We start from the raw sequence: 12,021 nt of genomic DNA on the forward strand, positions 1-12,021 counted from the left end.
GTGAATTGCTGGAGTGCATCTTGTAGATGGTACACACTGCTATTACTGTGCATCAGTAGTGGAGGGAGTGAATGTTTGTGGATGGGGTGCCAATCAAGTGGCCTGTTTTGCCCTGGATGGTGTCAAGCTTCTTGAGTGTTGTTGGAACTGCACTCATCCAGGCAAATAGATAGTATTCCATCACATTCTCGACTTGTGTCTTGTCGATGGCGGACAGGCTTTGGGGAGTCAGGAAGATTCCTAGCTTCTGACCTGCTGTTGTGGTTACAGTATTTGTATGGCTAGCCTAGTTCAGTTTCTGGTCAATGGTAAGCCTCAGGATGTTGAAAGTAGGACACTCAGCGATGGTAATGCCATTGGATGTCAAGGGGCGATGGTTAGATTCTCTCTTGTTGGAGATGGTCATTGCCTGGTGCGAATGTTACTTGCCACTTGTCAACCCAAGCCTGGATATTGTCCAGGCCTTGCCACGTTTGGACATGGACTGCTTCAGTATCTGAGGAGTAGCGAATGGTACTAAACATTGTCCATTCAGCAGCGAAAATCCCCACTTCTGACCTTATGATGGAAGGAAGGTCATTGATGAAGCAGCTGAAGATGACTTGGCCAAGTCATCCTCAGGAGCTCCTGCAGTGATGTCCTGGAACTGAGATGATTGGTCCCCAACAACCATAACCATCTGCCTTTGTGCCACGTATGACTCCAACCAGCAGAGAGTTTTCTGCCTGATTCCCATTGACTCCAATTTTGCTCGGGCTCCTTGATGCCAGACTCGGTCAACTGCTGCCTTGATGTCAAGTGCTGTCACCCTTGCCTCACTGCTCAAATTCAACTCTTTTGTCCATGTTTGAACCAAGGCTGTAGTGAGGCCAGGAGCTGAGTGGCCCTGGCAGAACCCGAATTGAGTATCAGTGAGCAGGTTATTGCTAAGCCAGTGCCACTTGATAGCACTGTTGATGGCCCCTTCCATCACTTTACTGATGTTTGAGGATAGTTTGGGGCAGTAATTGGCCAGGTTGGATTTGTCCTGCTTTTTGTGTACAGGACGTTCGTGGAAATTTTCCACATTGCCAGGCAGATGCCAGTGTTGTAGCTGTATTGGAACAGCTTGACTAGGGGTGCGGCAAGTTCTGGAGCACCAACCTTCAGTACTATCGCCGGAATATTGTCAGGGTCCTAAGCCTTTGCAGTATCCAGTGCCTTCAGCCGTTTCTTGATGATATGTGATATCACCGAAGACTGGCATCTGTGATGCTGGGGACCTCCGGGTGAGGCCGAGATGGGTCATCCACTCGGCACTTCTGGCTGAAGATTGTAGCAAGTGCTTCAGCCTTATGTTTTGTACTAACATGCTGGGCTCCCCCATCATTGAGGATGGGGATTTTTGTGGACCCTCCTCCTCCAGTGAGTTGTTTAATTGTCCTCCACCATTCACGACTGGATATGGCAGGACAGCAGAGCTTAGATCTGATCCATTGGTTATGAAATCACTTGGCTTTGCCTATCGTACACTGCTTTTGCTGTTTGTCATGCAAGTAGTCCTGTATTATAGCTTCACCAGGCTGACAGCTCATTTTTAAGTATGCCTGATGCTGCTCCTGGCATGTTCTCCTGCACTCTTCATTGAACCAGGGTTGATCCCTTGGCTTGATGGTAATGGTAGAGTGGGGAATATGCCGGGCCATGAGTTTACAAATTGTGATTGAGTATGATTCTGCTTTTGCTGATGGCCCATAGCGCGTTTCATAGATGCCCAGTTTTGAGTTGTTAGATCTGTTTGTAATCTATCCCATTTAGCATGATGGTGGTGCCACACAACATGATGGAGGGTATCCTCAACATGAAGGTGGGACTTCATCTCCTACCAATACTGTCTAAGACAGATGCATCTGCGGCAGGCAGGTTGGTGAGGATGAGGTCAAGTATGTTTTTCCTTCTTGGTTCCCTCATCACCTGCCGCAGACCCAGTCTAGCAGCTATGTCCTTCAGGACTTGACCAGCTCGGTCTGTGGCGGTGCTACCGAGCCACTCTTGGTGTAGACATTGAAGTCGCCCACCTAAAGTACATTTTGGGCCCTGGCCACACTCAGTGCTTCCTCAAAATGTTATTCAACGTGCAGGATCACTGTATCACCATTGGCTTAAGTTTCGTCCTGTTGGACATGCACAACAGGACAACGGTGAATCTACTATTCTTATGGCCAGTTGTGTCACTAATGCAGCTTTCTCTCCAACTTTGCTCACTGTTTGACTGGCTGGCATTTCAAAATCTCATCCACGTTCACAAAACAGGCCATTCTGTGTCCATTCTTGTGTCGATGTTTGATTAAAACTGCTGAAATGTGATAAGCCTGTTATCAAGTTCTGCTGTGAAATCTTGGTCTTCAGTCACAGGTCAAAATTGTTCCACTTCATAAGCCCAGGACACCATCCAGGGCTGGCTTTAAAGTCTGCAATGCCTAATTTTCTTCCTTGTTTCAGGATGAAGATTCGGACAGATCCTTGAGAAACTAAGAATCCATTCAGGCGATTTTGATTGACGTTATTTTCTAACTACAGCCACATGCTAGGCTTTAATCTGTTTACATATTTATTCTTGGTTATCTGCCTCAGTTATGTAGAAAGCTTCCGCTAATCTCTAATGTTCTTCTCTGACATCTTGATTCTCTAGCTGTGATGCAATTAGTTGTCTGCTCTGCAATTTCAATAACTATAAGTCTGAACTGAGTGTGTATCTACTGTTCCTTCGCAATACCATGTTGCCATATTAGAGGGTGGGGTTGGTGGGAGCGCAGTGCACACCAGTGAGGTGTGAATCCCATGTTGATGTGCGCAAACGTGAGGGGCTGAACAGCTGTGTAATAAACTTGGAATGCAGGACTAGCTTCTTGTATGAAATAGTAAAATTTATTTACAGACTCCAGATGAGTCTACCTGCTTGTTCCAAGACCAAGGCTACAAAGCTCCACCCCTAAGATTCCCCACGCTTAGGACTAATTCATCTATACAGTCCCATGACTCCCATAGCAGTAAGAAATGGTTTAATTTACAATCGTTACAGGCCATCTTCGCTGGTGTGCTAGTCTACAATTCAATCAATGAGTAGGTTTGCACTAAGGCGAGTTTGGCTTTGGCAGGTGGGTGGTAAGTAGAGAGAGTTTGGATTTTGGGCTACAACTTATGCGCAAGATATATGAAAAATGAATAAAATGAAAAATGAATGATTTATTTTTGGCCAAAGTTGGGGATCGACTTTTACAAGAGATTGACCAGTACTCGAGTATATTCGGAGCTGTGGCAGTTGCGAAGCTGGATTTGCTGTTGAAATAGGCTGTAAGGAAATGAGAGCAAGATTTGAAACATGCATAGGTTTTGAGATGAGATTCTTGAAACAGCGTAACATTTATTTTCTAAATATAGAGTAACTGTTGGATTGGTGCATGTGCCAGACACATTTCAAATAAACTTGAGCTGTTAATGTAAACCCTCCTAGACTCAGCAATTCTGTTACAGGCTGTAACTCTGCCCAGAACAGCTGTCATAGTGACATCTATTTTGGGGTTTATCAGTTGTTCCAGCGCTTGCTGTGACTGTCTTAAAAATTGGAGCAAAGGCTGCATCACCTGATGGGTGTAATGGTGGCGATACTGAGGGCTATCATCAGTCACCTGATGGGGAGGGCCAAAGGCAAAGGATATATTTAAACATAATTACTGGACTCAAAGTAACCACCATGTCCTGTAAAGTTATGCATTTCTTTTTTTAGATTTGTTTGCCTATTCCTGACCAAGTGTAGTCATCCCTGAAGATATTTGCAGTTTGTGTGACCTAAATAGTATTTTTTTTAAAAGTTAGCCAATCATTCCTCTCACTATTGCTTCCTTTAGTCACCCCACTATCACTTCTGTCATTCCATCATGCACTGTAACCCAACCCCTCCTCTTCGTTCCATTTGTAACATCTCCCATCTCTCACTGCCCTGATACATTAACCTGACCTTTCTCTCTCCACAGACACTGCCTGGCCTGCTGACTAGTCTCTATTTTCTCTTTTGAATGAAACATTATATTGTAATGAAACACCCACATGGAACCTTAAACCCACTAACCAGACGGCACTTGATACTAAGGCAAAAATGATCTGTTCATTATCGCGTCCGCTGTTACTCTGACTAAATGTGGAATGAATTAGACGGACTGAGCTGAGGCACAATAGATCATTTGTCCAATACAGGATTGGGGTCCAAGTCACAAGGCTCCTGGTTCAAGTCCCACTTCAGGGCTTGAGCACAAACATCAAGCTGACGCTCCAGTGAAACACTGGGGGACTGCTACACTGTCAGAGGTGCCATCTTTTAGATGAGATGTTAAACTGAGGCACCATTAGCCTGCTCAGGTGAATGTCAAGTATCCCATGGCACTATTTTGAAGCAGCACAGGGGAGCTATCCCTAGTCATCTGGCCAATATTTAACCCTCAATCAGCATCACAATAAACTGATTTTCTGGTCACTATCACATTACTGTTTGTGGGAGCTTGCTGTGCACAACTTGGCTGTCTTGTTTCCTACATTACAACAATGACTACACTTAAAACGTAATTCAATGGCTGTAAAGCACTTTTTGCGACGTCATATGGTCATGAAAAGTGCTGTATAAATGCAAATCTTTCTGTTTAAAAACTGTGGCACCACAATGCATTGTAGACATCTAGAGCTTAACTGAATGTCAAACCCTTGTGAGCTTAATCTTGCTTTCTGCAGTCAAAAGCATTTGATGTTGCCTGTATCTGGTGTAAGATGATCATACCTAAGCCAAGTTTGGACAATGCATTGTGAATACAAAAATGGGGCCAGCATTGGGAATGACAAGTACAATAGAACATCTCAAAAGCTCTGATATTGGCATTACCTCTTGATTTTTCCAGGATTATTTGCTCTTCACCATTCGCAGTCGCCACTTACTTTCTCTTATGGTATGTACCAAATGGAAATATATCCGAGATTGGAAAACTCCTTTGGTACTTGCTCTTCTACTGTTCGTTCCAAACGCTGCAAACTGTAAGTACTTATCAAGGGATGTTGTCTTTAATGCATTTAGTGATTGAACAACACAAAGGATAGAAAGCACATTTTTTAATTAATTATTTCCAGGTTCTTTTGCTACCAGGCCTGGATATGATTTATTTTTAATTGAAAAATATGCTTCCATCCAGCTTTCATCCAATTCAGTAAAGGTAACTCAGCACATAGTGATGTCTATTTACTTTGTGGGGTTTTGATTGGCTTCCATTTCTAGGCGTCCAAAGTTTGACATTTCTGACTCTGAAATTGATCCAGTCCAATACAGCATTCAGCAGCAGAGTTATTCCATAACCAATGCCAGAAGCACTAACCTAGTTCTCGGAGTTGACTCAACAAGATGAACCCACTGTAACATCATTTGTATCCATAGATATTTGTCTGTAAACATTCCTTTTCACCTGCTTGCCTTGGCTCATTGTGTGTTACTTTTGGTTGGGCACCTTGTGATTTTTGGGAAAGTGACACTTCTTGATGGAAATACATAAAACTCAGTACTTCAGATGTGTGAATAATGTTTCCAATTATTCTAATGTCCTGAAGTTGGAAGGTCCAAAATACATTTTGCCAATGGTGCAGACGCCCTGTTATTCTGTGTTTTCCAATGACGGGTCTATATAGACAGGCTGTCTGCGCTGCTTTGACTTGCAAGAAGCTCCTGCCAGTGATTTCAGAACAATGCGAACACCTTTGGTGAATGCAAAGTTAGTGCCTGTCTCAGCACTTGTAATTTTAGTTCATCTGTCTTTTCCCCAACTCTTCCCAAATGGAGAATAGATTCTCCGTTCAGGATCTGAGTTAATATGATACTCCACTGATAGCTGGGACTAGATGAAGCCTGCAATTTCCATCATACCAATCCCTCTATTCTGCCCTGCTAAACCCAGTATATAAATGCACATGTGCTATTCCTGACTATGGGCCAACACCCCAATTAGAAAGGGCCACGGAGTGCAGCACCAGCATGAAATGTAATGTTTCCGGCATGTAGAAGTTCTTGTCACTTGACTCCTTATGAGGGCCGGCACCCTAGTGTAATGTTACTGGACCAGTAATTGAGACGCACGGACAAATGCTCTGGAGATACAAGTTCAGAAGCTTGAATCCTACTACTGCAGCCAGAGGAATTTAACGTCAGTTAATTAATAAATCTGGGATAAAATGCTAAGCTCATTAATAATGATCATCAGTCTATCAGATTGTCATAAAAATCCCTCTGGTTCACAAATGTCCTTCAGGGGAGTAAATCTGCCATCCTTACTCGGTCTGGCAAACCCCAGTGTGACCCCAGAGCCACAGTAACATGGCTGACTTCTCACTGCCTTCTGAAATGGCTGAGCAAGCCACGCAGTTGTAGGTGACTCACCTACCTGCTCACCACCACCACCACTGCTCAAGGGCACTTAGGCACGGGCAGTGAATACCCATTGTCAGCAATGCAAAAATAGATAGAGAAAAATAACATTTAAAATAAATCACTAATCGGACCTGACTAGGCCTCTTGTTGGTTCTCTTGTTGAGACGCACAGAACAATACTTCGCCTTAGTTTAAATGGGGCCGGATTTGCGCCATCGAGTTGGGAAGCTCAAGTTGGGAAATCTCCCGACTTGGCAGCTCCGTCTCCTTTAAAAGGGCCCCAGCCACCATATTTCTGTTCCAGGTAGGTGGAGGGAGGTTTGGGGGGGTGGGATGGGGTGGGGTGGGATTGGGGGGGAGGTTGGGATTGGGGTGGGGGGGTGGGATGGGGATGGGGTGGGATTGGGGGGGGGATGGATCCGGATCTGGATGCGGGTCTGCTGCCTCTGGAGACAGTTTGTTGGCAGCCACGGAGGTGGGCAAATGGTGAGGCAGCTCCATTCTCTGAGGCTTCAGCCCAGTTGTGTAAAAGGCTGTTAGGCCCCCTAGCCCTCATCCCCCCTCATATCCCTTTACCAGAAACGGGAGCTGGACTTCCATACCTAGGTCTGGCTTGCCATTTTTAAAGCTCTCCGGAGGCTGGATGACTGCGTGAAAATCTGACTCAAATTTTGATAATACTCTAGATTAATCCAATGTTACCTTAAGTGTTTTCACCTTACGCCTGTATTTGAACCTTTTATTGTTATGTAATTCTGTGCTGTGGTTCTCAAATTACTGTCGTTAACCTTTTGTTCCTTACCCCTCTTGTGGTGTAGATGCTGCAGGGTAAATTCAAACTTAGTGTTTTTTTTAAAATGGCTCTGTTCAAAAATAAAATTTTCCATCTTTTCTTTAGTGCTTCCATGTACCCTACTCTGCACTTACAATGTTCATAAGCACAGACCAAAAGGAAAGAGATTCTGCAACAGCTTATCGTGAGTAAGCCTTTTCTATTTTATCAATAGGTTTTCAAACAGTGATTTTAGCCATTCGGATTTATTGGAGCATCTGCTTTGCTACGACTATTAATGTCCACTATTTTAATTAATTTTTTTTAAATTAAGTTTGAATGACTGCCAGGGTTTTTTCTTCAGTTGTTGATGAAAATTGGGAAAATTGAACTTATAAGTAAAACTAAAGAAGCTCAAGTGAGCAGAATATTTCTAGGTGTTTTCTGGTTCTATGAATGAACTTTTTTTTTAATACCTGGTTTGTTCTCTCAGTTCTCAGTTGGTTTGAATTCTGCGTAAGGCTATTTTCACTTACAGTACATGTAGAATGTAAACTGATTTAACAATTACTCAACTTGATAGTTTCTGTGGTTTTTAATGCCATTGAACTCCAAAGCTGAGTGTCCATTATATTAAAATATAATCCTGGATTAGAAAGAAAATTCAGTGAATGTGAACAGAAAAATCTTTATATTTCTGATGATTAACATTGGAGCTCTCCAGACTGACATTGATCCTCAGATACCTCCAGGTCACTCTTTATCCAAAGGCTACATGATCCTGAGGGAACTTTGAACTGATAACCTATTAGTTTCACAATTTCTAGGTATTTGAAGATGGGTTCCTGTAGAGTTACTGACTTTTCCACTTTCTTTTACAGGTATGACTGTGGAGGTGCTGGGAACAGTGTTAGGAACAGCAATACAAGGTCAGATTGTAGGTGGGGCTGATTCCCCTTGCATTCATGAAAATGGCATTAACGCTTCAATATCCACAATTGATGTCAACACTACACAATACAATCCCAACACGTCAATCAGCCAGCTGGTACGTATTCATGTCTCCCGGTCTTAAGGGTAGAAATATCAAAATCCAATTAGATGTTTTAAAAATTTGAGGGGAGGTTTGGTAACGGTTTGTTACAGCATAGGCAGGGTTAATTAGTAATGTCATTGTAAAAGATCCATTGGGAAATAGTAATCATAATATAATTGATTTCCACATTAAGTTTGAAAACGACATACGCCAATCACAAACAAGAATCTTAAACTTCAACGAAGCCAATCACATAGGTATGAGGGGGAGAGCTGGCTAAGGTTGATTGGGTAAATAAACTAAAAGGTATGGCGATAAATAAAAAGTGGAAAGCATTTAAAGAAACAATTCAAGATGTTCAACAAAAATACATTCCACTAAAAAACAAAAGCTCAACAAGAAAGGTCCTTCCATGGCTTGCTAAGGAGGTTAAGAATGGTATGAGGTTCAAAGAAGAGGCTTATAATGCTGCAAAGGTTAGTAGTAAATCCCAGGATAGGGAATGTTTTAGAAACCAACAAAGGGCCACCAAATATTGATAAAAAGGATAAAAATTAGAATATGTGAGTAATTACTGCTATTCAAGAAAGGACGGGAGAGAAAACTGGGAACTACAGGCCAGTTAGCCTGACATCAGTCATGGTAAAGTACTGGAATCTTAGCAATGCACTTAGAAATACTAGAGTACAAGTCAACATTGTTTTGTGAAAGGGGAATCCAATTTGATAAATTAGGGTAGATAAAGGGTAACAGTAGATGTAGTATACTTGGATTTTCAAAAGGCATTCATTAAGGTGTCACACAAAAGGTTAATACACAAGATAAGGGCTCGTGGAGTTGAGGGTGATATGTTAGCATGGATAGAGGATTGGTCAATGGAGAGGAAGTAGAAAGTAGGGATTAATGGGATATTTTCAAGTTGGCAAGCTATGACTAGTGGCGTGCCGCAAAAATCATTCTTGGGTCCTCAGCTATTTACGATTTATATTGATGGTTTAACTGAAGAAACAAAGTGTAATGTATCTAAGTTTGCTGACAATACAAAGCTAGGTGGAAATGTGAGCAATGAGGAGGACACAATGAGGCTGCAAAGCGATAAAGACAGGTTAAGTGAGTGGCCGATGGAGTATAATGTGCAGAAGGGTGAGGTAATTTACTTTGGTCTTAAGAATAGAAAAGCAGAATATTTTTCCAAAGATGTGAAACTTGTGAATGTTGATGTTCAGAGAGACCTGGGAGTACTCGTACAAGAAACACAAAACATTAGCATGGAGGTAGAGCAAACAATTAAGAAAGCAAATGGCATTAGGAATACAAAAATAAAAATCATTTGTACATGGCTTTGGTGAGACCACACCTAGAGTACAGTGCGAAATTTTGGTCTCTGTATTCGAGGAAGAATTTATTTGCAACAGAGGTGGTAAAGCAAAGGTGCACTAGATTGACCCCTGGGTTGAGAGGGTTATCCTATGATAAGAGATTGCTGATTTACTCAAAGTGATGGAAGGTGTCATCGACAGTGCTGTCAAGTGGCACTTGCTCAAATAACCTGCCCACTGACGTTTAGTTTGGGTTCCGCCAGAGCCACTCAGCTCCTGACCTCATTACAGCCTCAATCCAAATATGGATAAAAGAGCTGAACTCAAGCAGTAAGGTGAGAGTCATTGGCCTAGACTCAAGGCCGCATTTGACCAAGTGCAGCATCAAAAAGCCCTAGCAAAACTGGAGTCAACAGGAATGGGAGAAAACTCTCCACTGGTTGGAGTCACACCTAACACAAAGGAAGATGGTTGTGGCTGTTGGAGGTCAATCATTCCAATCCCAGGTCATCGCTGCAGGAGTTCCTCAGGGTAGTGTCCTAGGCCCAACCATCTTCAGTTGCTTCATCAATAACCTCCCCTCCACCGTGAGGTCAGATATGGGGATGTTTGCTAATGATTGCACAATGTTCAGCTCCATTCACAACGACTCAGATACTGAACCAGTCCATGTCCAAATTCAGCAAGACCTGGACAATAACTGGTCTTGGGCTGACAAGTGGCAAGTAACATTCGCACTACACACGTATCAGGCAATGACCATTTCCAACAAGAGAAAATCCAACCATCTTCCCATGACATTCAATAGCATTACCATCTCTGAATGCCGCACTATAAGCATCCTGGGGGTTATCCTTGACCAGAAACTGAACGGGACTAGCTATATAAATACTGTGGCAACAAGAGCAGGTCAGAGGGTGGGAATGCTAAGGTGCATTCCTCACCTCCTGACTCCCCAAAGCCTGTTCACCATCTACAAGGCACAAGTCAGGAGTGTGATGGAATACTCCCCACTTGCCTGGATGAGTGGAGCTCCAGCAAGAAGTTTGACACCATCCAGGACAAAGCAGCCAGCTTGATTGGCACCACATCCACAAACATTCACTTCCTCCACCAGTGGTGAGCAGTGGCAGCAGTGTGTACCATCTACAAGATGCACCTTCCAAACCTGTGACCTCAACCATCTAGGAGAAGAAGGGCAGCAGATAAAAGCAAAAGACTGCAGATGCTGGAAATCCAAAACAAAAACAAAAATACCTGGAAAAACTCAGCAGGTCTGGCAGCATCTGTGGAGAGGAACACAGTTAATGTTTCGAGTCCACATGACTCTTCAACAGAACAGGGAACACCAGGGTGTTTGGGAACGCCAGCACCTGCAAATTCTCCTCCAAGTCACAGACTGTCCTGGCTTGGAACTATATTGCCATTCCATCACTTTCGTTGGGTCAAAATCCTGGAACCCCTGGAACAGCACTGTGGGTATACCCACACCACATGGGACTGCAGCGGTTCAAGAAGGTGGCTCACCACCACCTTCTCAAGGGCAATTAGGGATGGGCAATAAATGATAGCCTAGCCAGCGATGCCCATATACTGCAAAAGAATAAAAAAGAAAGTTTATATTCCCTGGAGTTTAGAAGAATGATAGGTGATCTCATTGAAATAGTCACTGAAAGAACTTGACAGGGTAGAAACAGAGGTTGTGTCCCCTGGCTGGTGAATCTAGAACACGGGGGCGTAGTCTCAGGATAAGGGGCCGATTACTTAGGACTGAGATGAGGAGAAATTTCTTCACTCACAGGGTTGTCAATCTTTGGAATTTTCTACCTCAGAGGGATGTGGGTGTGCCACTGTTGAATATATGTAAGCCTGGGGTAGATAGATCTTTGGTGTCTCAGGGAGTAATGGGATACAAAGAGCAGATAGGAAAGTGGAGTTGAAGCCCAAGATCAGCCATAGTTGTTTGAATGGTGGAGCAGGTTCTAAAAACCGTATGGTCTTCTGGTCCTATTTCTTATGTTCTTATGTAGCATAGGTTTTCGAACTGTGTAGATTCTGGACCCCTGCTGTAATCAAACCGTGTTGGAATATTATGATGTTTCTGTTGCTGAACATCAGCAAATTGAGTTTTTTTTTGTCTGACAGTACAGTTTTGGTTTAGTACAGTGATGTTGCTGTTTTCCTCTGAATAGTTGATAATTACTTTCCAGGAGTGAGCATGTTATTCCTATGTGATGTGCCTGGATAGAAAAGTTTGAAAACCACTGTGAGAGAATATGACCCTTGAGTGTATCTCCATCTGTCCAGAGCTCATCTCAAGAAATGGCCCAGCTGTAATGGGGGAAGAAGTGGATATGGTGCGTGCGAGCATTGGAATGGTGGGGGAGCCCAATGTCGTGGGGGCCTGGCCAATCTTAAAAGCCAGGTCTCATTTCTATACGTTTCCATGGCTACCTAC

General features: G+C 43.2%; 1 protein-coding gene across 1 annotated transcript in view; it reads left to right on the forward strand.

The window, feature by feature from the left end:
• Positions 1 to 12,021, forward strand: part of mfsd2ab (major facilitator superfamily domain containing 2ab) — a 59,765-nt gene that overhangs the window by 29,969 nt on the left and 17,775 nt on the right. The window contains exons 4-6 of the mRNA XM_041212090.1: positions 4,926 to 5,058; positions 7,335 to 7,413; positions 8,090 to 8,256. Coding sequence (XP_041068024.1) covers positions 4,926 to 5,058; positions 7,335 to 7,413; positions 8,090 to 8,256 — 379 coding nt within the window. The remainder of the gene's footprint in view (positions 1 to 4,925; positions 5,059 to 7,334; positions 7,414 to 8,089; positions 8,257 to 12,021) is intronic.

Source organism: Carcharodon carcharias, chromosome 19, assembly GCF_017639515.1.
Source record: "Carcharodon carcharias isolate sCarCar2 chromosome 19, sCarCar2.pri, whole genome shotgun sequence".
In the NCBI taxonomy this organism is placed as follows: Eukaryota; Metazoa; Chordata; class Chondrichthyes; order Lamniformes; family Lamnidae; genus Carcharodon; species Carcharodon carcharias.